Source organism: Heloderma suspectum, chromosome 16, assembly GCF_057233095.1.
Source record: "Heloderma suspectum isolate Gila_16-S chromosome 16, 16-S_ref, whole genome shotgun sequence".
In the NCBI taxonomy this organism is placed as follows: Eukaryota; Metazoa; Chordata; class Lepidosauria; order Squamata; family Helodermatidae; genus Heloderma; species Heloderma suspectum.
The window spans coordinates 750,501-775,994 of NC_139473.1; the positions used below are offsets into that span (position 1 = coordinate 750,501).

General features: G+C 50.5%; 2 protein-coding genes across 2 annotated transcripts; one reads left to right on the forward strand and one right to left on the reverse strand.

Annotated features, from left to right (window-relative positions):
- LOC146334758 (uncharacterized) lies at positions 1-4,733 on the reverse strand. The gene is made up of 3 exons (XM_084822675.1): positions 4,328-4,733; positions 1,484-1,583; positions 1-190 (listed from the first exon to the last, which is right to left on the reverse strand). Exons 1-3 carry the CDS (start codon positions 4,674-4,676, stop codon positions 184-186), a joined length of 456 nt encoding a protein of 151 aa, XP_084678801.1. The 5' UTR covers positions 4,677-4,733; the 3' UTR covers positions 1-183.
- On the forward strand, positions 4,540-24,474 carry YWHAE (tyrosine 3-monooxygenase/tryptophan 5-monooxygenase activation protein epsilon). The gene is made up of 6 exons (XM_084822674.1): positions 4,540-4,738; positions 7,985-8,184; positions 10,737-10,843; positions 14,363-14,569; positions 15,162-15,298; positions 20,399-24,474. The coding sequence occupies exons 1-6, from the start codon at positions 4,675-4,677 to the stop codon at positions 20,449-20,451; spliced, it is 768 nt and encodes a 255-aa protein (XP_084678800.1). The 5' UTR covers positions 4,540-4,674; the 3' UTR covers positions 20,452-24,474.
- The last annotated feature ends 1,020 nt before the right edge of the window (positions 24,475-25,494 follow it).

The following is a 25,494-nucleotide window of genomic DNA, read 5'->3' on the forward strand; positions in this document are numbered from 1 at the left end:
AATTACATTTATATACTGCCCAATAGCCACGCCACTCTGGACAGTTCACAGCTATTGAAACCATAAAATAGAACACAATAAAACATACTAAAGACATTGTCAAAGTTTAACAGTAGCATGTAAAACCTGCTTGATGATTCTAAAGGTACTCCATCCTCTTCTGACAGACTTTGAATGACAGGATCAATTGCTGCACAGAAGTGAGATACAAATGGAACGATGATGATGTATAGTATGTGCCCCCAAAATAGATGAATATCAGATCTGTCATTTAAGTGCATTAACTTAATTTTCATGTTAGATAAGAATTTTACACTGCTCTTGTGGTTGGTTTGAGGGTGGGTAATGGCTGGAATTAATCCATTCTCATTAACCCCCCACACACACACCTGAAAAGTGGGATTGAACTTTGGCTGCACACTTACTGTACTGTTTATTGATAAAACCAAACCTGCTTGAGCTAGTGGCCATCACAACTGCCTGTCATTCTTTACCTCCCATAGCTTATGTGAAGCCTTAGTCCAAGAGGAGGCAACCTGGTCCCTTCCAGAAGTGTTTGACTACAACTCCAATTCTTGATGATTGGCTATGATAGGACTTGTAGTCCAGAACATCTCAAGGGCACTGAGATGTATCACAACATTTTAAACTTTCCAATAGCTGAAGCTCTCTAGGCGGTTCCTAAAACTTAAAATGATAAAATGCTACAGCATAGTAAAACAATGTAAAAACCTTTAAGTTTAAAAGAGCAAAAAAACAAACCCCAGGGCAAGAGCCTGCAGCAGTGCAAAGATGTAAAAATGCACTAAAACAAAATTTTTACACTTGATTAAAAAGCCTTGGAAAATAAAAAGTCTTCACCTTGGGCTGAAAAGAATGTAAGTGCCAGGTGAGCCGCTGGGGTGGGCATTCCCAAAACAGGCCCCATCACTCAAAATGCCCTCTCCTTAGTAGCCACCCTCATCTCATTTGGCAGTGGTACCCAGAGGCCGCCTGAAGATTATCTTAGGGTCCAGGCAGGTATGTATGGAAAGACATCCTTCACATAACTTGGCCCCCAGCCATGTAGGGCATTATATGTTGATACCAATGCTTTGAAATGGAGCTGGAAAGGGAGTGGCAGCCAGTGCAGATCATAAGTCACTGGTGAAATATCAAATTGGCCAATCCTGTTAATCTCTGTTAATGCCTTGTTTTGGACTAGCTGAAGTTACCAGTTTTCACAGCAGCCTCATGTATAACGGAATGCAGTAATCCAAACATGAGATTACTAAAGTGTGGATGACTGTATCTAAACTATTGCTGTCCAGTTAGGGGTGCAGTTGGTATATCGGCCTAAGCCAATAAAAGGTGCTCCATGCCACTGAGGCCGCCTGTGCCATCAAGAGCACCCCCCAAAACCATGAACCTGCTCCTTTAGGGGGAGTGCAGCCCACTCCAGAACAGGTTGAATATCACTCATCTAAGCAAAGTAAGTACTCACTAACTGCCGCCATCTGATCTGGACTGAGTCTCTGGCTTATTGGCCTCCATCCAGCCCATTACCACACCTAGGTGCTGGTTCAGAACAGCCACTGCCTCACCTGGATGTGATGTAAAGGAGAGAGCACCTGCAGATTGGTGGCACCTCAGTCCACATCTCCAGATAACCTCCCCCAGTAGTTTCTTATAGAGGTTCAACAGCATGGGAGACAGAGTTCTGTGAAACCCCACAGCGTAGCTACCAAGGGACAGAGCAATAATTCCCTAGCACTAACAGCTTCTATAATGAGTCATACAAGTAGAAGCAGAACAGCTGCAGCATGGTGCCTCCAACACCCAAATCAGATAACCTCTCCAGAAGGATATAATGGATGATGGTATCGAAAGTTGCTAAGACGTTCAAGACAACAGGGTCACACTCCCCCTGTTCCCCTCTCGGTCAAGGCAGTGTCTGTTCCAAAGCCAGGCCTGAAGCCCAGTTGAAACAGACCTAGAAAATCAGTTTCATTCAAGAGTGTCTAGAGCAGGCTGCCAACTACCCGCTCAAGTATCTTGCCTGAAAGGGGACGGTGGCAACTGGTCTATGGTTGTTAACATCTTCCAGGTAAAAGTCAGGCTTTTTCAGGAGCTTACTTACCACCGTCTTTAAAGTGGCTGGCACTAGAATATCTGGGACCACTGTGGGAGGTTGCAAGTAAAGATGGATTCCAAGTCTAGAACCACTGAAAACTTCTCTCCCACACACACAGAATCATAGGGTTGGAAGGAGCCTACAAGACCATCGAGTTCAACTCCCTGCTCAGTGCAGGAAGCCTGATTCCCAAGCGGTCTCCCATCCAAGTACTAACCAGGGCTGACCCTGCTTAGCTTCTGAGATCAGGCACATCCAGCCCAGCTTTGAAAATGTCATCCACCCTCTGGGGCCCTGTTTACTGAGCTGGGTTGCACCCCTGAAGGTTCAGGGAGAATTTGTTCCATGAACCAGAACTGAACCCAACAAAATACTGCAATTGCCTTGAGCCCAAAGCATGACTGCAAGCAGGTGGCAAGCCCCACCCTAAAAGAGACACCCCCCTTTTTTCCAGGTGTCTCCTACAAAATCTGTGTGCATAAAGTGTGCTTCTTGCTTCAGAATTGTTGTTGCTTACCTACATCAAACCTGTATCAGTCCACACACACACCCCTCCCCCCTTGCTTTAGGCATGCAAAATATGTTTAAAGGTAAAGGTGTCCCCAACCAGTCGTGTCCAACTCTAGGGTGCGGTGCTCATCCCCGTTTCTAAGCCGAAGAGCCAGCGCTGTCCGAAGACGCTTCCGTGGTCATGTGGTCGGCATGACTGAACACCGAGGTGCACAGAACACTGTTACCTTTCCCGCCGAGGCGGTACCTATTTATCTACTTGCAATTTCTTGCTTTCAAACTGCTAGGTTGGCAGGAGCTAGGACTGCAGACGGGAGCTCACTCTGTCACGCGGCACTCGGGTCTCGAACTGCTGTCCTGCTGACCTTCCAGTCTGCAGTTCAGCGTCTTAACCACTGACTGACTAATTAGGGACTTTCTCTGCTCCAAGCCCCTGCTCTTCCCTGGAACAGAGCGTGGGGCAAAAGAGAGAGTCCTGGGATTGGCAGTTCGAGCTCTTCAGTTTACTCTGATCGCCTTACATGAGCACACACTCAAATGCATCTATTACTGGTATCTGTAATGTGGTGCCCATGAGTGCCACTGGGCCCATGAGGCCAGGCCAAGGTGCCCGCCAGCCTCTCACTGTGCCCTCCTGCTGTTCCTCCTAATACAAGTGAATGGAGTAATTTCTCCATTGATGGGGGGCGGGGGGAGAGAATCTGCACTGCTGAAAACAGACGGGGCAGGGAAGACCATCTCTGGCTTCGTCCCTCCCCCTCTTCTCAGCCTCGTTCCATGAACGGAGATCAGACATTTCTCCATAGTCCCTGGGGGGGGGGGTGCAACCCCAAATAGGCTGCTGGGGGAGTGCTGTGTCTGTGAGAGAAAGTGAAAGTCACGCACAGAAAGGCAGAGGGGTGTCCCTGCTCCCCACATGTTGCGACTGGCCACTCTCCCAGGGAGGCATGGTGCGGCTAGTCCTCCCCCCCCACAGCAACAGGCCACGGCGCTGGCCGCGTCTGGGGCCACTGGCTTACGCTCCGCATTCCGGCAGCGACCTTGAGCTGCTCCTCGCAGCGCGCAGCAGCGCGGCCCTCGCTCCGAAGGCGGCCCAAGACTGGGCGGGCTGCAGGCGCGGACCCCGTGAAGCCGGCGGCGGCGGCCGGCCCTTGGGCGAAGGCCTGGCGCCGTTCCAGAAGCCCCGGACGCCCGGAGCCCCGCCGCTGGCCACGGCGAGCGGAGGCGGCGGCGGAGGGCCCTGAGGCCGGAGCGGCCGCGTCCCGCTCGCCTGTCTCCGGCTCCCACAGGGGCCCACGAGCGCAGGAGCTCGCCTCAACGCGCCGGGCAGCGGGGCCCCGAGGCCGCTCTCTGCGGGGCCGCCCCGCCGGGAGGCGCCGGCGGACGCTGGGCCGCCGGAGGGCCCAGCGGCGAAGCGCTGCTGGGGCTGCCCGGAGGGCGGCGCCGCTGGGGGCTGCTTTTGCAACGCGGCCGCCGCCGGGCGCGCAGGCCCGGGGGCCGCTGCGCCCCGGCCCGAAGGCTGCCTTGCGGCCAGCCTCCTTCCCGCCCGCCGGAAGCGCTTGTGAACATGTGCAGAGCGCTCCTTCCCCAGCACTGGCGCCGAGGGCGGGGCCGCCCCGGGGCCATCCCGCGCGGGGCCCGGTAGCCTCTACGGAGGGGCGGGGGCCTGCGCCGCGGGGGGCATGGGGACCGCCCTCTGCTTACGCTCAGAGGCGCGCATCCTTGCTGCCTGCTCGCCTGCGGCGGAGCAGCACAGCCCCGCCCTCCCCGGCTCCGCCGCTCCGCCCGGCGAGCGCGACCGGGGCGGGACTCGAAACCGCCGCGGGCGCTGCCGTCCGGCGGTTGTCAAGGAGCCGCCGTTGCTACGGGGGAAGGCGGCTGGTGCGCAGGCGCGCGCGGAGCCCCAGTGCCCGGATGTAGCGGGAGGAGGAGGCGCCGCCGCCGCCATCTTTGCCCGGAGAGCAGCGAGCGCTGATCGTGGCTGAGCCCCCCCGCCGGACCATCGGTCTCCATCCGCCCCGCGCAGCCCCCACCGCCCTCGCCCCACGGACATGGACGATCGGGAGGACCTCGTCTACCAGGCCAAGCTGGCCGAGCAGGCCGAGCGCTACGATGGTGCGGCGGGGGCGGCCGCGCAGGGGGGAGGCCGGGCGGGCGGCCCGCCGCAGGCAGGCAGGCAGGGAGCCGGGCGGGGGCGGGGAGGACGCCGCGGCCAGCGCGCGGACGGGGCCCGCACAAAATGGCCGCCCAGGCAGGCGGCGGCGACCGGAGCGCGAAGGGCCGGCCGGGCGGGGGGCGCACACAAAATGGCGGCCGCGCGCTCGCTCGGGACCCGAAAGGGAAGGCCGGGCGCGGGGGTGGCAGGGCGCCCGGAGCAGCCGCCGCCTCGCCGGGCGGGGCCGGGGGGACAAAAGCTCCCCGGCTGCCGCCGCGGCCCTGGCCTGGGCGGCTCCCCGAGGCCGTGTGGGCGCGGAGGGGCGTGGCGCCTCCCCCCGCCCCCGGGGTCCGTGGTTGCTGGCTGGGCCAGGCCGAGGAGGGCGCGCCGCCCCCCGGGGTCACGGTCATGCTGGCGCCCGCCCCTCCCTTGCTTGGCGGGGGCGGGTGTTCGGGGCCTCCCCCTGCCGACCTTCCCGACGAGCAGTGCCGGGGAGGCTGCGGCCCCCTTCCCAGCGCCGCTTCCGCGGAAGGCCCGAGCGGGGCTGCCGCCTGGGGAAACCTACCTCCGATCGCGCTTGCGATGACCCAAAGGGCCCCCCGTCACTGTGGGGTAGACCCCATTCTGAAGCGCGCAGAAGGCCCCCTGACTCCTGGGGGCACGCATGGGTAGGAACCCTGCCTTGGTAGCCGCCGCACCGCTGCCTTTGTACCCTGCTGAGGAGTTGTAGATAAGGGACACCCCCCACACACAAGGAAGCAAAGGAGTGGGAGGTCGGAGGCCTGGATCCTCCTCCTGGCGAGATTGAAGTTCTTTCCCCGGGCTGAGCAGCTCCAAAGGGCCAGTGCTGAGAGCTTCCCTGGGTAGATGTGAACTGTCACGGTGGTCCATGGATGGGATGGCATTGCCCTTCCTCCATGCGTGCCGCACATCCCTTGTGTGCCATCATGGGAACAACACGGCGTGCTTCCAGTCGATGGAGGAGTGTGGCATGTGTGTCGATCGCAGCCTTGGGAGGCCATCTCCAGAGCAAGATGCGTGGCTCTGACTAGTGCAGAAAGCCTGCTTCCCCTTGTCTCCTGGATATAGACAGCAGCTTGCCCTCCCATCCTGGCTGGAAGTAGAGTACAAGGCAGGCTGTCTCTCACAGACTTGCCCAGTGTCATAACCAGACGCAGTTTGGAAGGCGATGCAGGCACCACAGGTATTTGTATAGCAGCAAGTACGCCTCCTGGGTGGCTCCTAGGAGGTCCAGAATGAGCATATCCCTGGGGAGCTGGCAGAGAGCTGGCTGGCCGGCCCCATATAGCCTACGGCGCAGGTAGATGCTTTTTAAGTCCGGAGGCATTTTAGGATAAATTCCTGCTTGCTGCTGGAATTGGCAGCTTGAATCCCAGCCGTACTTTACGTGATAAAATTCAGTCCCTTATTGCTCACAACAGCGTGGGAAGGGCCTGAGCACCTGGGAAGGGGAGGAAGCGAGAGGGAATCTAGGTAGGCCTTTAGTCCTGGGGAGCCCAAGGGCCTCCCGCTGCTATTTGCCCTTCTCCCTCGTGTGGCAGCTCTTCCTTCTGGTGAGAGATCCTGAGAAGCCCAGCCCTGACGCTGCGTAGAGGATTGTCACTCTCCAGTTCCAAGGCTGGGTGGGAGGTTGTGGCTGGTGTGTGTGCTGAGGCACAGTGTGAATCTGCGAGGGATGGTATTCCTCCCCGCTGCAGCAGTGCAGGGTGGGGTCAAGGGCAGCCCTCTCCTGGCTGGCAGGGTCCAGGCAACCACCTGCCTTTGGTAGGTTGCTCAGGAATGAATGGGGAGGAGATGTCCAAGATGGACAGAAGATATGCTTCACGTGGAAACGCTTCATCAGCTCTAAGAATGTGCTGCAAGCCCCTAACATCTGGGGTGTAGCGTCACCTCTGGGGAAGAGTGTTACAACAGAGTTTGGCTCCTGGCCTTTTGCACACCTTGGAGCCCCCTGCCTTTGTCGCCTTCCCTTCTTTCCTCTCCAAAGGTTGACCAACATTTTGGGACCCCTTCTTCTGCCCATACCTCTGCCCTCTTCCCCTCCAAATTTTGGAACTCCAATTTTGGAAAGAATTGTGCTGTGTAGGATGTGCTAGCAGACATAGGAACACACTCTGGATGTTTTCTGTGCTGCTCCCCAAGAAACACCTGGCCCGGCATAGCCTGGAATGCCTCTTTATCTAACACATCAGATCTGAAGTGCAGGAGCCAGCTGCCCTGAGACAATCTTGCATACCCTGGAGCGTGCTAGTGGCAAAATGCTGGAAGACACCTGGGAGATAGGATTGCTTGTGTATTTGCTGCATTTACACCCCACCTTTGCATACAATATGCCCAAGGCGGCTAGCGATAAAATCCATAGTTTAAAAACAACATAATTAACAAGTGAACATCTAAAAATCAAACAAGAGCTTGCAAAAAATAGCAGCCAGTTAAAATGTAACTTCATTAAAACAAAGCAGAAGAGAAAAATCATTTCTATAGCCCAAATTTAAATAAAAACCCGTTTTTGCATGCTGGGAGAAGGACATCAGTCTCAGCTGAGCCAAGAGCACTCTTGGAACCTGGGCAACCCAGGCCTGGGAGTGAATCGAGAACCCCCAAACAATGCACCTGGTTTTCCTGGCATTCTGCGTCCAGTTTGGGATGGGTGGTATTCTGGTGCTCCCTTTGTGATCCTTGAAGCTTTGCTGCAGTGTCTGCTAATCTAGAGTGATGCAAGTCTCTGTCCCTGTCTTTGTGTCTCCAGGCTACGGGGGGTGGGGGCTGAAAGAATGGCGTGATGTGGAAGTGATCTGAGTAGCTAACCTGGAATTGTAGCCCCAGTGCTCTGTAGCTCAGCACACATGCCACTCTTGCAGCTCTGCTTTCAGGGCTGCTGCATCTGCACTCTCCCGGTTGTTGAAAGTGTGAGCCATGGCCTCATGAATGCGACATCAAAATGCTTCCGTCAGAGCTGAGGACTCATAGATGTGTGTAGTCAATGTTCTGTTGCGTGAGGGCCTGTTTGTCTCCTCCATACCTGCCAACTGTGTCCAGATTTGGCCAGACTGACATTTAAACAGACCCCCAACTGAGCTGAAGGTGAGGTTCTGGGCTTGGGTGATCAGTGCTCATTTTAGATAGGAGGATGTAAGTAAGCAACAGTGTACAAACACACACATACACACATATTCTTTCTTTAGAAATGGTTGAGTCAATGAAGAAAGTGGCTGGAATGGATGTGGAGCTGACAGTCGAAGAAAGGAATCTGCTGTCTGTGGCATACAAAAATGTGATTGGTGCTAGAAGAGCTTCTTGGAGAATAATCAGCAGCATTGAACAGAAAGAGGAAAACAAAGGTGGAGAAGACAAATTGAAGATGATCCGGGAGTATCGGCAAATGGTGAGTCGTGCAGAAAAGAAGGGCCCCCTCCATGCATCAAAAAACCACAAGCAGCAATTCCCTGGAAGTCTTTATGGTGGCTGCCAAGCTCTAGGACTGTTCCCACAATTCATATGTGAATTTGGACTGTAGAATATAGTTACCCAGCTGTTGGGTGTTTTGGTGGCCCAATGGTTAAGCTTAGCTTCATGATGCCTATGTGGTGGCCATACTTGGGCCTAAAGAAGATTTTCCCCAGCTCAGGTTGTGTAGTGACTTTGGGGCTCTTTTCATGCCTCTCCTCTCCACCGCCACATCTGCATAGTCCCTTGGAGAAGTGCTCTGTCTGTGCTCATGCCCAAGCACTGTAGCTCTTGTCCTTGCTGTCTTCCACCTGAAGGCCCAGTTAAGTCCTTCCTGGATCTGGGCAGCTGCCTTCAGGGCACCTGGTTGCTTTGTGCCTGTGAGTGGTGTAATTCTGGAAGCAGGGATGAGGTGCTGTGGGAGCGGCACTCCAGAGCCTTCCATACCTGTGTTCAGCACCACTGGCTACATCTCAAGCCCATGTCTCCTCCTCAGCTCTCTAGTAAGGCAGTTTGGATTGCTGGAGCTTGCACTCAATCCTATATCACAATAGCAAACAGCCTTCTCCAAAAGTGGATCCTTCTGTCGCCAAAATGGCCCCATCCATGCAGGGGGGGAGGGGTCAGCAGGGTCGGGAGAACCCTAAGGTCTGCAGAAGTACCAAAAATATTTAGGGAAAAATCTTCTAAGGATGGAGGGGAAACCCCAAAACAGCCAAATGAGGCATGAGAGTGCTCGTTGGATATGGAATGCATAGGGGAGGGTCGTGGAGCACCCTGTGCAGGAGCACTTCCATCTGGAGCACTGTGTTGCATGTTCCTCTCCCTTGAACAAACTTCTGTCACAGGATAAGACTCGCACTGATGACAAAATGCCGCTTCTCCGTTTCTACATTGTTCCGTTATGGGCTTGTTCAGGTGAGGTGGTGGCCATTGCACTTTTGGGGAGGGAAGGGAAGGTCTTGAATGCTCCCCCAGGAATCCTGTCAGAAAATACAAGTCTTATAACTGTAGTACAGTGGGGATGAAGTGTAATCATTCATTACACTAGGGATAAAACCTAAATCTGCCTCAGATTTCAGAAGAATCCCTGTGAGTACTGTATGTGTGGTCTTAGAAATGAAGTGGAGATTATTTGAAGGAACTATATAGCTTCTCATATCATAGGTAGCCTGTTTGTACTAGGAGGTGTTTGCCTGTAGTTTGGGTCAAATTCTCTGCTTAACACAGGTTTCTTTTTTTGTGGAAAGATCTTGAAAGTGTGTGCCCACATAGGAGTCCCTGATGAGGGAGGAGGGCTTCCTTCAAGCCATGAGGCCAGACCAGAGCGGGTCCATCTAGTCGGAGAGGTGCTCCCAGGAAGCCCACTGAACAAGTGGGGTGTTGTGGCAATAGCCCTCTCCTCCGTGGCCTGTTCCCAGTATTTGCTGTTCCCAAAGGGTGTCATCTCCAGTTAGATCTCCTCGTTGTCCATGAGGCATGGGTGATAGTTGGAACCTCCTTTCTTATCCCTTTAATACCCAGTGTCGGTTTTTCCTTTTTGACTGTTAAAATACACTCTGTTTGTGTTTGAGCATCACCCACCACAAGATTCATGCTGTCTCATTTTGTTGCTCTACGTGTGGGATCTGGCGGGGGAATCTGCGGTGTGGTTCCCAGGCCTACACATGAGTGTTCTTTCCTTGGTGGGATGCTGCAGGGCTCTTGGCTCTTTGAGTGGCTATGACCCCCCCGGGGGGGAGCACTCAGGCAGAGGGTGCTGCTGCTGCACGCCAAGGGCTGCAGCCTTCTGTGCCGTGGAAATGGCCTCATCTAGTATTCACCCATTCTGCACTGGAGCGCAATGTGAAATTGCACCCTGAAAAAATAAAGCTCTTAAAGGCTTCCCCTTCCCAAATTTTTGTTTAAAGGGCTTTGTATATCTTCAGTTCATAATAGTAAAAAGTGTCTAAACACAAAGCCGTCTGTTGAAAGACTTTTGGATGAGTTGCTGGATTGAATAGCAAGTCACTCAAGCTGATGTGGCCCTGCTGTCGCCAGTGTGGGAAGATCAGGAATAGACTCAGTCAACCTATTACAGTGAAATATGGACAGTGATCGATGATCGCAGGTTGGACTGGTTTCTGCATTCCAAGGAGGTTGGGAGGAGGGAGTGAGGCATACAAAGGATTACGTTGTGAACAACTGGAAAACGTCAGCCAGAAGAATTCATGACAGCTTTGCATGTTGAGATCAGCGGGGCACCTGGTGGAATTTGTACCCAGGAATAAATCGAGTCCTCGCTTCTCCCAATTCCTTGTTCTGGAGTTGCAGAACGGCAAGGTGGGTGCCAGTAGGCCAAGCAGCATGCCTCTTTCAGACACTCGGTTCTGCTCTGGGTGGGAACTCAGCAAGTCCTAAAATATTTTTCTTAAAGCTAGTCTGTTGCATGTATTCACTGACAGAGGCTTTCTTGAATCTGCCATTCCTTTCTGTTTTTTTCCTCCCAAGGTGGAGACTGAATTGAAACTAATCTGTTGTGATATTCTGGATGTACTGGACAAACACCTCATTCCAGCAGCCAACACTGGCGAATCCAAGGTTTTCTATTATAAAATGTAGGTGATACATTGGGGGACAGTGTGGGACAAGGGGAAGAAGGCGCCTGAACTAGGGTGGTCATCTGTAGAATGGGTGTGCCCAAAGGAGCTCTTTCCTAGAGATGTCAAATGCAAATGGGTTGAGCCTGTTTAAGGAATTTTCTTCTCAGTTCTCACTTTGCTACTTCACTAACATAAAATGCATTATGTATAACTTTATTTCGTATCCAGATCAAACTGTGCTCTACCAAAATGTAGCCACCGCCACAGCTTTGTCATTAGCTTGCTGCAGATCGTCAACAGTACAAGACTCCGGCAGTAATCGACACACCGTGTATAACTTAGGATGCTACATTGTCATAACTGTGTCATATATTAAGTTTAAAAAGTGTAAATGCATTAGTTTTATTTAGGCAATAATTACAAATATTCATGTGCAAGCTGCTGATCCTAAGTTACCAAGGATATCTTGTTAAGGTGGTTATTGTTATTATTATTTGGTTATTATTATTCGAGACACATCTCCTCTCCACATTCAGCACTATCCAGAAACAAGAAACAATAAAAAGCAAACCCTACACCTCCCTGAGGCAGCAGTGAGATGAGTGTACACACTGCAAGCAACCATCCCTCTTTCAAACTGTTTCTGTTTCCGTTGGGCTGGAATCCCATACACACTTATCTGGAGTAAGTCCCATTGAACTCAATGGGACTTCCAAGAAGCAACATCTTTCTGTAGCTTCATAGAATAGGATCAGTTTTACAGGGATTGGAAGTACCTCATTCCAGTCCCTGTACAGATCAGCCTTTCACAACTTGATGCCTTCCAGATGGTTTGGACTTCAACTCCCATGATCCCAATGTTCAGGCATGCTGGAAGTGGTGGTTTTGCAACATTTCGCAAAAACATTTGGAGGGCGAAGGTTGAGGAAGACTGCTGTAGATGGCATAAGTATTAGAAACTATGTTGAGGGAGTAAATAATACTTTAAAACCATGCTCTAAAAAGCATTTCACTCATTTTTCTTACAGAAACAGGAGCTCTCAAGGGCTTTTTCCCCTGGGAAAATGGAAAAGGGGATGGGGTGCGCCTTTTCCCCCCAGTCTTTCTAGTCCAGGGGTGCAGAACTTTTGCGGTGGGGGGCTGGACTGCTCCCCACCCCGCCTATCATGCGCTGGGTGATGTGTGACGGGGGCCAAGGGGGCTCCCTGACATCACCTACACACACACACACACGCTTTTTTCTTCGTGCTGGAAGGAGGCATGGGACTCCACTCCCATCTCAGTTAGCCTGCCACTAACTGAGGTGGGAGATAGCTGAGGGGGTCTGGGGCAGCAGGACCTGCCCACGTGAGAAAGGCTGGCCGCTCTCCCCAGCGTGAGTGAGTCAAGCCCAGGCTTCCCCACATCCCCACTGCAAATAGCGGGGGCTTCACTGCTGACGTGCCACCCAGGGCGTCGGCGGTGTCCTCTCCAATCTCGGAGGAGAGGTAGCGGTCGGGGGGAAGGGGGGCTTGGAGCCAAAGCCCCGCCCCTGCAGGAACCCCAAGGAGCTGCGTGGGCCAGAGGTCTGTCGCCCCTCTTCCTGTCAGTCATGCTGCAGGCTCACGCCTGGTCCACTGTGTCTGCCTTCTCTGTGCTGGGGCTTACATGTGAGCTGGGGATAGGTTGTGTCCGTGGATCCAGGGCTGGGCTGAGGGGCTTCTTAGCCACAGCCTCTCATGCCTAATATTGATGTGTTTATTTACTAAATATGTGTACTACTTCCCACCTGAAAAAAGGATTTCACTGTTTTCTGAAATGGCAATAATTTGCTTAGCTCCGTTTTACGTGTTCTGTATTAGATAATATAGCAGTAACAGGGTGGATGGATTTAAATCGGCAAGAAAAAAGGCCAAATCAGAATATCCTAAACAAGGGTGCAGATCTGACCACTAAGCCACGTCAATGTACAACTAAATAGAGCATTACACATGGGCCTCGCATCTGTCGGATTGCATATATTTTGCAGGCTTTCCATTTTTACCTAGAGAGAGAATGTCTTTAAAATATTCCGAAGTACTCTTATGACCAGTAGCCATAACAGTTCGTAAGGTTGAGTATGCTGGGAGCGTAGGAAGCTGCATCATGGCCGGTTTGGTCATCATCGTCTTTCCAGTCTTGCTCAATTCGTCTGCACTCTGCCTCCTGGTCCAGTCCTGCCCTCACCAGAACAAAAGTAGCTAACAGAAAGACATGCCCATGACGATAGGTTGAAGCAAAGTCTAGACTAGTCTTTGGCCAGACTATAGTGGTTTGCTTTCATGAGGCAGAGAAAATATTCCTGTTTTAGGCATGGTCAAATTCGTTCTTCACTTATATATTTTTGTGAACCGCCCAGAGAGCTTTGGCTATTGGGCAGCATAGAAATGACATAAATATATAAAATATAGAACAGCTTTCTTTAACTTGGTAGCTGCCGTAGCAAGGAATGGTGAGACAGGATGCTGCATGCTGGGCTCCTCCCATGAGCAGAAATGGTTTGCTTGCTTGTGTGTGAACCAAACCCTGGCTTATGAAGAGAGAAACAAACCAGGATCCCCAGGTTTGGACAACACACTAAAGAAACAATTTCTAGGTTGGCTGCTTGCCCCAGCAGGAGCTAAGCGGAAGCCAACAGGCATGTGGCACATTTGCAATAAGCTGGGTTTCACTAGAGCCCGGGCTTACCGTTGTGTGTGAATATGACCAAGTCATTGATTCTGTTTAGAGGCTGCCATATTTAGGGATGTACAAAAGTCACCTTTTCGAAGGGTGACATTCGCAGTGGGTGGGAGGCGCGCTGTCCCTCCCCCCGAAATTCTCTCCGGCCGGCTCCGCTCCGTTGCAATTCCGCGGAGCCGCTGGCTGGGGCCGCCCACAGGGCAGCCTCCAGGGACATAAATGGCAGCTGCTGTAGCCGCCGCCATTTGCGTCCCTGTATTTTGCCATGATAGGCTACGTAAATATTTACGTAGCCTATCACGGCAAAACAACAACAGCGAACGCAAATGGCGGCTACGGCCACTGCCATTTGCATTCCCTTTTTTTTTGGCCGTGATAGGCTACGTAAGTATTTACGTAGCCTATCACGGCTATAGTGATGAAGTGAATGGCGGCTGCAGATGCGGCCACCATTCGCAAGTCAGCGCAAATGGCAGCAGGTAGGTGTCCCATTTCGTGTGCCTTTCGCGGGGCGGGGGGGGGGGGGGGCTTCATTCCGCCACGGATTTTGGGGGGTTAGGGTTAGGCATTCAGCCTCACCGAGATCCGTGGCAGAATTCTCTGACATCCCTAGCCATATTCCAGATACTTAATACTAAGAGTTTTTTTTAAGAGAAATGTAGTAACACTTTCCAGAGGGGTAGCCAGGTTAGTCATTAAAGTGCCACAAGACCTTGTTTAAGTATTTTTGATATTTTTTAAAACATTGATCTAAATAAAAATCCAATTTTTATTTTTTTAAACAATTTTTCCACCAACATAAGCAGTAATTTCTTTCTTTCCTTCCTCCCCCAGGAAAGGGGACTACCACAGGTATCTTGCCGAGTTTGCCACAGGAAATGACAGAAAGGAAGCTGCTGAGAACAGCCTGGTGGCTTATAAAGCTGCTAGTGATATTGCAATGACAGAACTTCCACCAACACATCCCATCCGCCTAGGACTCGCCCTCAACTTCTCTGTTTTCTACTATGAAATTCTTAATTCTCCTGACCGTGCCTGCAGGTGAGCTGCCTGTGTGTGGACAGAGAGCTTGCTTTTTTCTTTTTGTGACATTTCACTTGCTACACAGGTCAGACTTCTGCCTTTCCCATTGCATGTATATTGTAAGGCTTATAAAGGACCCATTTGTTGTTCATTTATTTGGAGTATTTATACCTCACCTACTAACCAAAGTTCCCGAGGTGTATTGCAGGTATAACAGAAGAGACAGGGAATATTAGGGAGGAGAGGCAGAGCCCTATACCAGTCCTCCCCCCCCGGGCGGGGGCGCTTTAAACATCCCCAGTGCAGTTCTGTGTCGGAGTCTCTGGGCCATGGCAGATACCAGGGAATGGCTGCTGGAGCATCACTCACCACTAGGCACTGTGGTCTTAGTCAAGTGTTAAAAACTCTTCTCCATCTGTTTGAACTGGTAGTTTTGGAGAGCAGCATGAGAAAAGTAACCACTTGTAACATAAGCTGACCTGATGGTGAAGATCCCTGAATCCAGTGAGGGTGAAGGGGGATCCCAGCACTACTGCAGAAGGGGGGAGTCATCTGAGAGCGGCGGCCATTCTTGATTTGGTACCTTGAAATGTTTGGCATTTTGTTGTAGGTTGGCAAAAGCAGCTTTTGATGACGCTATTGCAGAACTGGACACACTGAGTGAAGAAAGCTATAAGGATTCTACGCTTATCATGCAGTTGTTACGTGATAACCTGACACTATGGACTTCAGACATGCAGGGGGATGGTGAGTAGCCTGGTGGTGTTGCTTCAGCCTTCCTCCCGACAACAGTAGAGAGAACAAGGGAGATGTGATGCCACAGGTCCCCCTCTCCTAAGAGGACAGAGGATGAGTCTGGAACCTGCCGGGTGGTGGTGGGGTCTGTCATCAGGCAAGGAAGGATCAAGGACAGCCTTTTCTCCCCTCCCCCTGCCCTGCTAGCCCCAAACCTGAATATTTTATAACTATATAGTGGGGCGGGGCAGGGAGAGAATGCTGTTCCGGAGATGAGCAAAGCGTGCCCCCAACCAGAATCCCCCTCCAGGATATTGAATTTAAGCTGTCAGGACAACTCCTACTAATCTCCTGTCCTGCGCATTTTCCTTTCTTTAAACTGACTCATGAACATTTTGTGTCTCAAACTGCTGTCAGCCATAGACTCCCACAATCTGACTTCTGGTTTATGTAGACACTTTTTCCCTCCCTTTCAAGCAGTTTTTGCAGTGTCATTTTCTTCTAATTCAAATACATACATGTACTTGTACTTCCATGCACCTAAGGATTTTGTTCTGTCCCCCAAATATATAAACGCCGTGGTCTTACCTTTAGGTGGCCCTATTTCCCTTCCAAACTGACAGGCACTCAGCACCTAAGTTGAAGGGAGAGTTGGGACCCACAATCAAACCCCTTTACGTTTCATGGCAAACAGCTCCATGCTATAAATGGTAAGGAGTTCAGGCAGGCCGCCCCGTCCCATCAGTTCTCCAGTTTTCTTCTCCAGCTGACACTCTGCATTCTCAGTCCTCGTTGGGCTGGGGTGGAGTTTGTGCCGGGGGAGGTGCTACCATAGCGGTGGGGGGGTTGATTTTTTCTGTATCCAAGGGTTCCCCCAAGTATGCTGATGCCACCCTCTGGACCTGTTTGGCTCCCTTTCTTTTGGCACTCACTGGGCCGTTGGCATGTCCTGGTGGCAAATTGTGGGTTAAGTAACCCAGGACTTGCTGTGGAATGCGCAAGAGGTTGTGAGTATGACATGTGAACCCAGACCAGGGGCTAAACAACCCAGCAGTTTGGGTTCGCATGTCACTCTCACAACCTCCAGTCAGAGATCTGGAAGCAGATTGCACGCGTTGTGTCCCCACAAATTGTGGGTTAAATAACAATTTGCTGCCATATGAACAGGGTCCTACCTGTGTTTGCTGTTCGAGGGAGTGCTGATCTCTGCAGAAGGAGGGCTTTTGGGGGCAGTCAGTGTTGGCCTCTTTAGAAGGCTGGTTGAGATGTTGATGGGCCTTCTAGGCAGTGGAAGCATGTCTGCCTGCCACTTCCTTGTCTTAGAAGTGATGGACTTCTTCCAGCTGCTGGTAGATGGATATCCAGTGGAGAACTTTCATTCCACAAAGCTGTAGGTTCCTTTTGCTGCTTGGCTGTGAATGCTGGCCTCACTTCTGTTGAAAAGAGGAAGAGAGAAACTGGTCCAGTTGAGGACAGGGAATGGTGGTCTTGACCCTGAGCTGCAGAGAAGTGCTTAAAGTAGGAGTAGTCAGTGTGGTGCCCACAGGCACTAGTGCGCCCCCCAGACACCTTTCGTGCTGCCTACCAAGGTACCTATCCCTCCCTTTTTAAAAAACAAAACACTTTTTTCTACTGGAAGCTGGCGTCACTTTAATGCAAAATGAGCTCTCTGTGTTACATGATGAGATGCAGAGATATTCTTGGGAAATGGTGTGTGTGTGTTTGAGAGGGAGAGAGCATCTATAGGTGGTGATCCAGAGTGAGACTGAAAAAGAGATGTGGGGAATGGGTTGGCTGGCAGAGGAGTGGGGGGAAAGCAAAAGAGTTTGCCTTCTGCCATTTCTATTGGCACTAATAACTAGGTTCAAGGGAGTTTTTTGGTGTGGTGGGGCTCAGGCCCCACCTCAGTCTTGTACACAGTTGTTTGGGCAGGTTCCTTGCCCTTTGTGACTAGCCATGTCTCCCGTGGCAGCCATTTTGTGGTGGTGCCCATGGATATTTCTCAAATGGACCAACAGGGCCAAAAAGGTTGCCTGCCCCTGGCTTCAAGGAAAAGCCTCCTGACGTGTTCCTTCTCTAGCAAAGCAAAACTCCTCACTCCAAGCTTGCTTGGGAGAGATGTTTTTGTGGGAGCAAATTCCTCATAGCCTCCCTGCAGCACAGCATCTCTCCTCTCCTCTTGGGGGATCTTGATCTGTGGCTGGCTGGGCGCCTGCTTGCCTCCTGGTGCTGCCAGGTGATTCCAGGTGCAGAACATCTCCCAGGAGGAAGAGTTTGAGGTCTTTCAGCAGAGTGGGTGGATTTAAATTAATGGGCGCTTAGTTGCTGTTTTGAGGCATAATTTAAATCTCCAAGAGGAGAGGCCGATTTTAAGTCATTGTTCGCTTTGAAATTCGTATTTTTCCTGAACAAGCATGCTTAAATATTTTGCATTGCTTTGTAAGCCTTTATGTAGCCTTCATGTCTTTTGCATGCAGAATTGTGTCTGCTTAATAGCCTCCCGTCTGGCTCTCTGTACATACGTAAGGTTCATAGGATTGATTAGTTGATGTTTCTACATTAGATGAAAATAAACTTCCCTGCGGCTTTGTTGGCACATTCAGACGCATTTAGAACTTGAGAACTAACACAGTGCAGAGCTCAAACCAGGTAGCTGGAAGGCATGACATACACCTGGCCTTGGTAAGCAATCCTAGGGAGGCATGGGATGGCATCTCCTCAGTCCTGGCCCCTCGTTCTACTGCCCAGCAGGAAGGTAGCCAAGGTGCCTGGAGAGCATGCAGAGGGCTTTTCCCTTGCCCTGCCCTGGCCCTTCGCACAGCCCTAGCCCATCTGGCAGCACAGTTGGTGCCCCACACACCCCCTCGCCAGAGCCGCCCTCTTCATGCCACACACCTTCCTGCACGCCGCCAACAGAGCCCCCATCCAGCAGGCGCCAGGCTATCAGGGCTGGTGAATACAGCCCTTCCCGCTGCTCTGGTTTTCCTGGCAACCTCCATTCTCTACAGCAGCTCTGCCTGGGTCTCTTAAAAACATCAGTCTTAGAAGGACAAGGGCTGGCTGTGGTGCTCAGTCTGTTTCTTCCCTGGGATGAGAGAGGTGGGGGGTGGGGTAGAGCTAGGGAATGCCAGGGACGTGGGAAGCAAGCCAGGCTCAGGAGAGCAAAAAGGAAGTTGAGGAAGGCCACTGCCCCTGGAAGACTACAGGCCTTGGCTGAGTTGGGGACACAGCAGCAAAAAGGGAATATGGCTCCTGTAATCCAGCCTCTGTGTTGCTAGAAACACAAGCGGCCTCTTTCTGCTGGGTCTGTGCAAGCCGCTGCCGCCCGTGCTGAGAGCAGGTCCTGTGAACAGTGAGCAGTGCCCGTGCCCATTGGTCTCAGTGGCCTCAACCATGGGCAGGTTGAAGGCCCTCAGGCAGGGTCAGAATCCTGGCTCAGGCAGCTCTTTTTTTCTTGGAGACACTGCAAGTCTCTCTTTAACTGGTGGATTTTTCCTTATCCTCCTGGTCATGCTTCCCACTAGACATAAACTGCTTTGGGAAGTCAGGAAATTACTGTAGAGGGCAATCTGCCATCGTAACTTCTTCCTTGTGGCTTTATTTTATTTTTGTGAAGCTAGGGTGAGAAAATATGCTTTTGTTTGTCATAGAGTACACAGTTGTCACTGTAAAACTTGTAAAAAAAAATCAGAGAGAGAGAGAACCTGGTGGCTGCCTGGTGCCTCTGGAGACTCCACTTGGAGGTGTGGGGTGTTCCTTCTTACCGGTGATGGGGCAGCGCCAGGAAGGAGGCGTTTCCCCTGGCAGCATGTCTGAGTAGTGGACGTTGGAACACAGTGGTCATGCTTGTCCCACATGGGTGCATCTTCCACTTCCTTGCCTTCCATTATCTTTGCAGTCTCATTTCTAAACAAGTAGACATGGGCTTATCCTATCCCTGTCTCACTTTCTGTAAACATCATACTCAGTCTCATTTGTGACCTCTTTGTAACTCCTGTTTTTCCCTCCCTTTTCTGTTGTGTAGATTCTTAAGGGGAACTCCACCTGTTCATTTTCTAAAACTCTACTTTGTAAGTCTTCATTATGACTTGGGGAATATCTGCTTTCCTCCCTGTCACTAATCCTGCTTGCATCCTGCTTGCATCTCTGACTCCATTCTGGGGCTGTGCACTAGCTCTTCCCCCCCCCCCGCCCCCGTGTCGTTACTGGTATCCATCTTGGTTACCTGGGTGGGCACTCTCAAATGCTTGCTGTTCAGCCAGTATTCTAGACCTTTCTGTGCACCCTGTAATTGTAAGCATTACATTCTGGTCTCCCGGTTTCCCTGGGCTTATCTTTCCATTGGCCCCAGTGAAACAGGCTGGTTTGTGGACACAGCCCTTGTAACTCGCAAGACGTGCCTTGGAGTGCCAGAAGGGGCACGGGTCATTGTAGACATCAGGCTCTTCGGCTGTCTGATCTGACCACTGCATGCCTTGGGCTAAAGTCCAGCAATGTGAGGTGTGTGTTCCTTGGTTTTAGGGACCCATGCTTGTGTGTGTGGGCCAGGCGCAACTGGTAAGTGGCAGAGTGCAGTGGAGCAATCTGTGATGGTTTTGTTGCATGCTTCAGTCTGATTGGGTGGCTCCAAATTGAAGAGACAACGCATGTGAACAACCATGGTCAAAATGGTCTTTCGTAGCTTTTGACTGAGGGTTGCTTGTACTGGGGTTTCAAAGGACCGGTTAAAAGTAGTATTTGCCTTCTGTGGAGCAGGTTTAAAGGATGGATTAACCTTGTGCTGCTGCTGAGGCTTTGGCCACTGAAAAAAGTGCTTCCTTTTTTATTCCAATATGGAAGTCTTGTCTTCTTGCTGCGCAAGTGAGGCTATTTGGAAAACTTTTTCTTGTGGGCCTATATTGAAGCTTTGCCCTGTGGCAGTGCCTCTTGGAGGTGACTTCCTTGAGTGTTCTTTACCTTCACAACCATGTGTCAGTTTCCACAACCACGGGTGCCCTGTGCTGTGATGGGCAGCGTTCCATGGGAGATGCCTAGAGTCCACAGCAAAGGCCTTGATGGCGGGATATCTGCTGTCACATGGCTGTGGCCTAACTTTGTTGGTTTTCCTTCCAGGTGAAGAACAGAGTAAAGAAGCGCTGCAGGATGTGGAAGATGAGAACCAGTGAGACATCAAGGCCAATAAGAGACCCCATCTCTGCCCCCTTCTCCCCCACCCCCTCCCATAAGCCCCTCCGTGTCCCTGGGAGCCATCTTATCTGACGTTCGTGATGGGTCCCAAAATTTAGGTTCCTACCCTGTTGGTTTTTTTACACAGTTGAAACGTTCTTTAAAAGGCAAGAGTGAATGTCTGTGGATTTTACTGGTGCCAGCTTTCAGTTTCTTTAAGACACTAACCGGACTGGCTGCATAGAGGTTTTTCCTGCATTACTGTGTTGTCTTCTGTCAGTGTTGGAGGTGACACCTGGAAGCCATTAGAATTCTAGAGGAGGCTTTTTGCACTGTAGAGTGCATGTGGAGGCATTTTTCATTTTTTATAATTGTTTAAACAATTTTATACCAGTGTTTAAAATTGGGCGTTTAGCTTGAAGTTACAGGTTTCATTGGAACAGTTTCTGTAGTGGTTTGCTGTAAAAGAAAAAAAGAAAAGAAAAAAATCCAAAACTGTGCTGAGCTGATGAGATGTTGCTGCAACAGGTGGTGCTGGTGAACGGTTCAACAATCCGTGGCTGCTCATTCTTGCCTTCTCTTTACTTTCCCTCCAAGCAGGTCAGCATTGAAGGTGGCGTTGAAAAGCCTGCATGTGTGTTCAATATTTTTCTCTCCCTCTCCCCTCCCTCTTCGCTAGCTCAACCTCTTTTGTTCAGTATGTGTAACTTGAAGCTAATTTGTACTACTGGATATCTGACTGGAGCCACAGATACAGGATCTGTATTGTTCTTACTGAAACACAGCATGGAATTAACATTAAACTTAAATAAAACAACCCTAAATTAAAATGACGCCAAATACTACTGCTACTTTACCCTGGTAACTGTTTAGCGAGAGGTGCAGGCAGAACAAGTAGCAGGAAAAAAAACGTGATTTCATGGAGTGCTGTTGGCTGCAACTTTATCAGAAGGCCTAAGCCTGAATTTGTGAATCTAAATTAATGGCTGTACACAGAGCACAAACTTGGGCACTGAACCAATCTGAGGTGGTCATATCTGCTTAATAATGGCAACTTGAGGAAATGTTTCTTATCAGTTAAGCAGAGAGGCAAACACCCAGATGAGTGGGTCAGGTTGAGCTAGAGCAAGCACCTCTTTGAGAACCAACCCATGCTCTCTCTGATTTCTTAAAGGCTCTATTTTCTTTCAAAGTTCATCCCTGCTGTAAGCCATGTTTAGTCCTTTAGTTTAGGTGCTGGCAAAATACTGAAAGGACTGTGGGAAACTCTTACACCCCCCACCCCCCAGTATTCCTTCACTGCTTCAACTTCCTTTCTTGCTAATGCCTTACACCATACTTCCGGTCTGAACTGTCTCCTTGAATTTTAGCTTCATCTGGGCTTTCCCTTTGGACTGAGCAGCGAGTCTGTTGGATAAATAAAATACTGTGTAAAGATTCTGCACCTCAGACTGCTCTCTGCTGAACTCTATTAAAAGCGGAAAATGCTTCAGCTGTAGTCCAGCCTCATCAGGCGGGCCTATCAGCCTCCATCCCAACCCCAGCCTTGCAGTAAAGCCAGGTAACCTTTCCCTCTGTGCAGCTGGGCCCGGTGTCAAACAGTGCTTCCCTCTTCAGTGGCACGATAGGCTGGTTCCTGTACTGGAGTCTTAAATGCATCTCTCAGCTGATGTACCTATTCCCCAGCTTGCATTTGTAAAGATGTTCCCCTTCCCTTACAGAATGGCAGTGTGTCTGCACATTAACCGACTTGCTTGTGAGTCAGGTTGAGGGATTGCTAGCATGTTACATTGTTCACCGCTGTTGTCTGCAAAGAACAGTGTGTGAAAAGGGCAGATGGATAATGGGTGTAAAATTAATAACAAGTGCCTTTTTTAGTGGTGGGAGCTTCAATATAGCTCTGCGTGTGTTGATGGGGCAGAGGCCTGCTGAGTTCCACATGGATTCTTAACAGTGCGATTGCTGCTGCAAAAAAAAGTTCACAGATCATGCCAATGATGTGTAAATGTTCTAAGGTGGATGGGTTGCACAGATTGTTCCATAGGGGTTGCTGTGAGGAGTGCCTCTGTGGTCCTGGTGGCCTGGGTTCCAAAGCGCTTTCACATGTTACTGGTGCAAGATGAGGGAAGCATCTTTGCAGTGGCAACTGCTCCTGTGCTCATGGTAAGCTTGAGCCACTGAATGTTTCTGGCAAGCATTGCACAGTGAATGTGATCGTAGCAACTCCCTTCTAAACTTCCTAACGAGGCCAGTTACTTCATCTTTGCTACTGTACAGTTCTCCTTACAACTAGTTGGAACGGTCTTGAGTTCTAAGGTGTGTGTGGTTTGTTTACATGCAGTGGGTGGATGCTGAAATACTGATCACTTGGCACAGATGAGGTGGGGATGGAAGAAGAGGGCAAGGGCTCTTTTGTTCAGCGCTGTGCTTGGGAGAGCAGTATAGTACCACACAAGTGATTTCTCTCCCCCAGCCATCCATCTTTGGCTGCCATGGCAGATACCTGCTGCCTGCCTTAGAGTGAGGCAGGACCCCCCGCTTTTCCATAAGTGATCAGTTTATGAGCTCCCATTGTAACTCCCACTGCCCCACTCCAATCAGTTGGCTAGGAGTGGTAGAGGAGGGCAAGCAGTGGTACCCTCCCTGAGTGCTGAGAAGCACCTGGAGCTGGTGAGGGGGAGAAGGAGGCACAGCAGCTGTGATAATGGGGAATGTGCTTAGCACCAGCTTTTGTTGAGCAGGGAGGAGGAGCATGCAGTCCAGCACATGGGAGCAATGTCACACTTAGCGGGAAAAGGCCCTTGCTCTGTTGAGGTTTGTTCCTGCCAGGTGTGTCCCTGAAGCTGCTGTTTGCTTATTTTACAAAAGCAATTTGTAATGCCCCATTGTAAATTACCACTATCCTGGAGGGAGAAGTGTGCTGGGAGTCAGTCCAAAAGTGGTGACTTGAACGATTGAAATGTCTTCAGCCATATTGCAAGGTGTGTGGAAGAATTCTGTACATAGTCAATGAGACGCCAAGGACAAAGTCTCATCCTTGCCTTCTTCCTACATAGTTTTCTGCGCGTAGGAATTTTCCACAATAGTCTGCCAGATGTAGCCAGTTCTGAGAGGCTTTCTACGTCAGCACTGCACACGTGTAACTTGATAGCCTCCAACACCCCCTCGCCCCTTTATCCACTCTGGAAACTTTCCTACCCCTTTCCTCCCTTCCCCCACTAATGAACATGGGACTGGGGTTGCACTATAGTACTAGAACATAGGGGATGCTTCTTTAATAAAATAGAAATGGAGCTGTAGTCTGGTAGGGCTCATTAACAGCAGAGCCGTTCGTGTCGGCTTCTTGCAGCAGCAGCACCTGCAGGCCATGGTGAAGCTACCAGCCAGATCCATGACCACGAATTGCAAGGCTTTTCTCTACACTCGCCACTCAAAAACAACCATTTTATGAAGCTGCCTCATACCCTTTATGCTTGAAACACAAAACAGTGCCCTTTTCCCCTGTGTAAACAATCTAGTCAATGGGAAGCTTCACCCCATCTGCTCATGTTTCTGAGTTGCCACCATTGGCCATCCCAAAATGGCACTTTTGCACAATGAGTCACATAATTCCTCAAGTTCCTTTAACCAGGCCTGACCATCTATCCCAGCATTCTTTCCCATCTCCTGCCACCTGATCTTGATGGACATGGCCAGAATGCTGTAGCGCCTCCCCCCCCCCCGCGCGCGCTTATTAATAAAATATTTATAAAAACCTAAGGGAGCGGGGGTGAGCATGCACTAGATCCCCAACTGTCATACCTGCCCCAGAGAGCTCTCGCGTACTTTTCGCTTCTATGTCTGAAAGGTAGTAGGGGTGCTTGCAGCACAGTGGTCTTTGAATGAGACCTGACCAGAGAGGAAGGGCCTGTGTGGCCAAAGGCACACTCTGCCAATTATGATGTCATCCTTACAAGTGAGTTTGATTACCTAAGTCAGTCTAATGCAAAGAAAACTGTTTTAGTAAAAATTTATTTGGCTTGTATGTTTTGATTTATATAGCATAGTGCATGGAGCATTAAATCTTATATACACTATAGCACAGGCAACGTTCCAGGCCTGATGCAGCATTGACCACTGAGTAGTAAAAGAAAATCGCATTTGGTTTCTAGAGACCTGTAGTAGCAATGGGCTGTGGAGCACAGATGCATACAAAATCTGCAATGGAACAGAACATTATACACCTTCCATGCAAGTGATGCAAAACCAACAGGGCCCTCAAGAAGGCCTCTTTCTCCAACTTGGCAGGTGTGGCAGCAGAAGCAACTTGTTTCCACATCTTCGTACGAAAAAGGTTTCTCCTTCAGACAGGTGATGCATGGTCATTGTAATCAATGCACACAGAGTTACTAATTACTTTCAATAATGTTGGGATAGATCTAGCTCAACTCCTTTTGTTGTTTTAGAGCAGCTGACAAATTCCAATGATTTTGTGGGCCCCTCCAAAAGCTAGAATGAATTAAGAATGTAAAAGAAGAATCCTGAAAGATTCAGCACAGATTTTCTCATATTTGAGTAGCTGGGTAAAAACTATTTGACATACAACAATGCCTACAAGTACAGGCATAACCACTGAAACCTTTCACCAAAGATTATCAAAACAAAATAGGTCCAGGGTCTTAATGGCAATTGCATTTCTAAGAATACCCAAATACTTGCAGCTCCATAAATGAGGGGCTTCAGCACTGTCAAGGCTGAATTAACTGCAGTATTCCTGAAACCACTTTGAAACCACATTTCTGAGCCCCCAATTTCACTTCCATGATTTGTCACTTTGTGGCAAAATCCCCTACAAAGACAGGGCACATCAAGCCGCAGCAGCAGATGTAACTCAGGCCTGAAAGCAGGAAAGAAAGAAGGGCAGCTTGTGAAAGGAAGGAAGTTATCACTGCGGACTTCCCCATTAAACTAAGTTGGCTGCAGTAAACCCTAGTGCAGACACAAGCATCCAGGCTGCTGGCTGTGAGGCTTGGGAAGACAAGGAAGATGGGGGCACCTTTGTT

Coding starts and splice junctions, on each gene's coding strand:
- YWHAE (XM_084822674.1), top strand. CDS start 4,675: ATGGACGATCGGGAGGACCTCGTCTACCAGGCCAAGCTGGCCGAGCAG. Junction 10,844..14,362: donor AAGGTTTTCTATTATAAAAT/GTAGGTGATACA, acceptor TTCCTCCCCCAG/GAAAGGGGACTACCACAGGT. Junction 14,570..15,161: donor TCTCCTGACCGTGCCTGCAG/GTGAGCTGCCTG, acceptor ATTTTGTTGTAG/GTTGGCAAAAGCAGCTTTTG.
- LOC146334758 (XM_084822675.1), bottom strand. CDS start 4,676: ATGTCCGTGGGGCGAGGGCGGTGGGGGCTGCGCGGGGCGGATGGAGAC. Junction 1,584..4,327: donor AAGGATGCGCGCCTCTGAGC/GTAAGCAGAGGG, acceptor CATCACATCCAG/GTGAGGCAGTGGCTGTTCTG.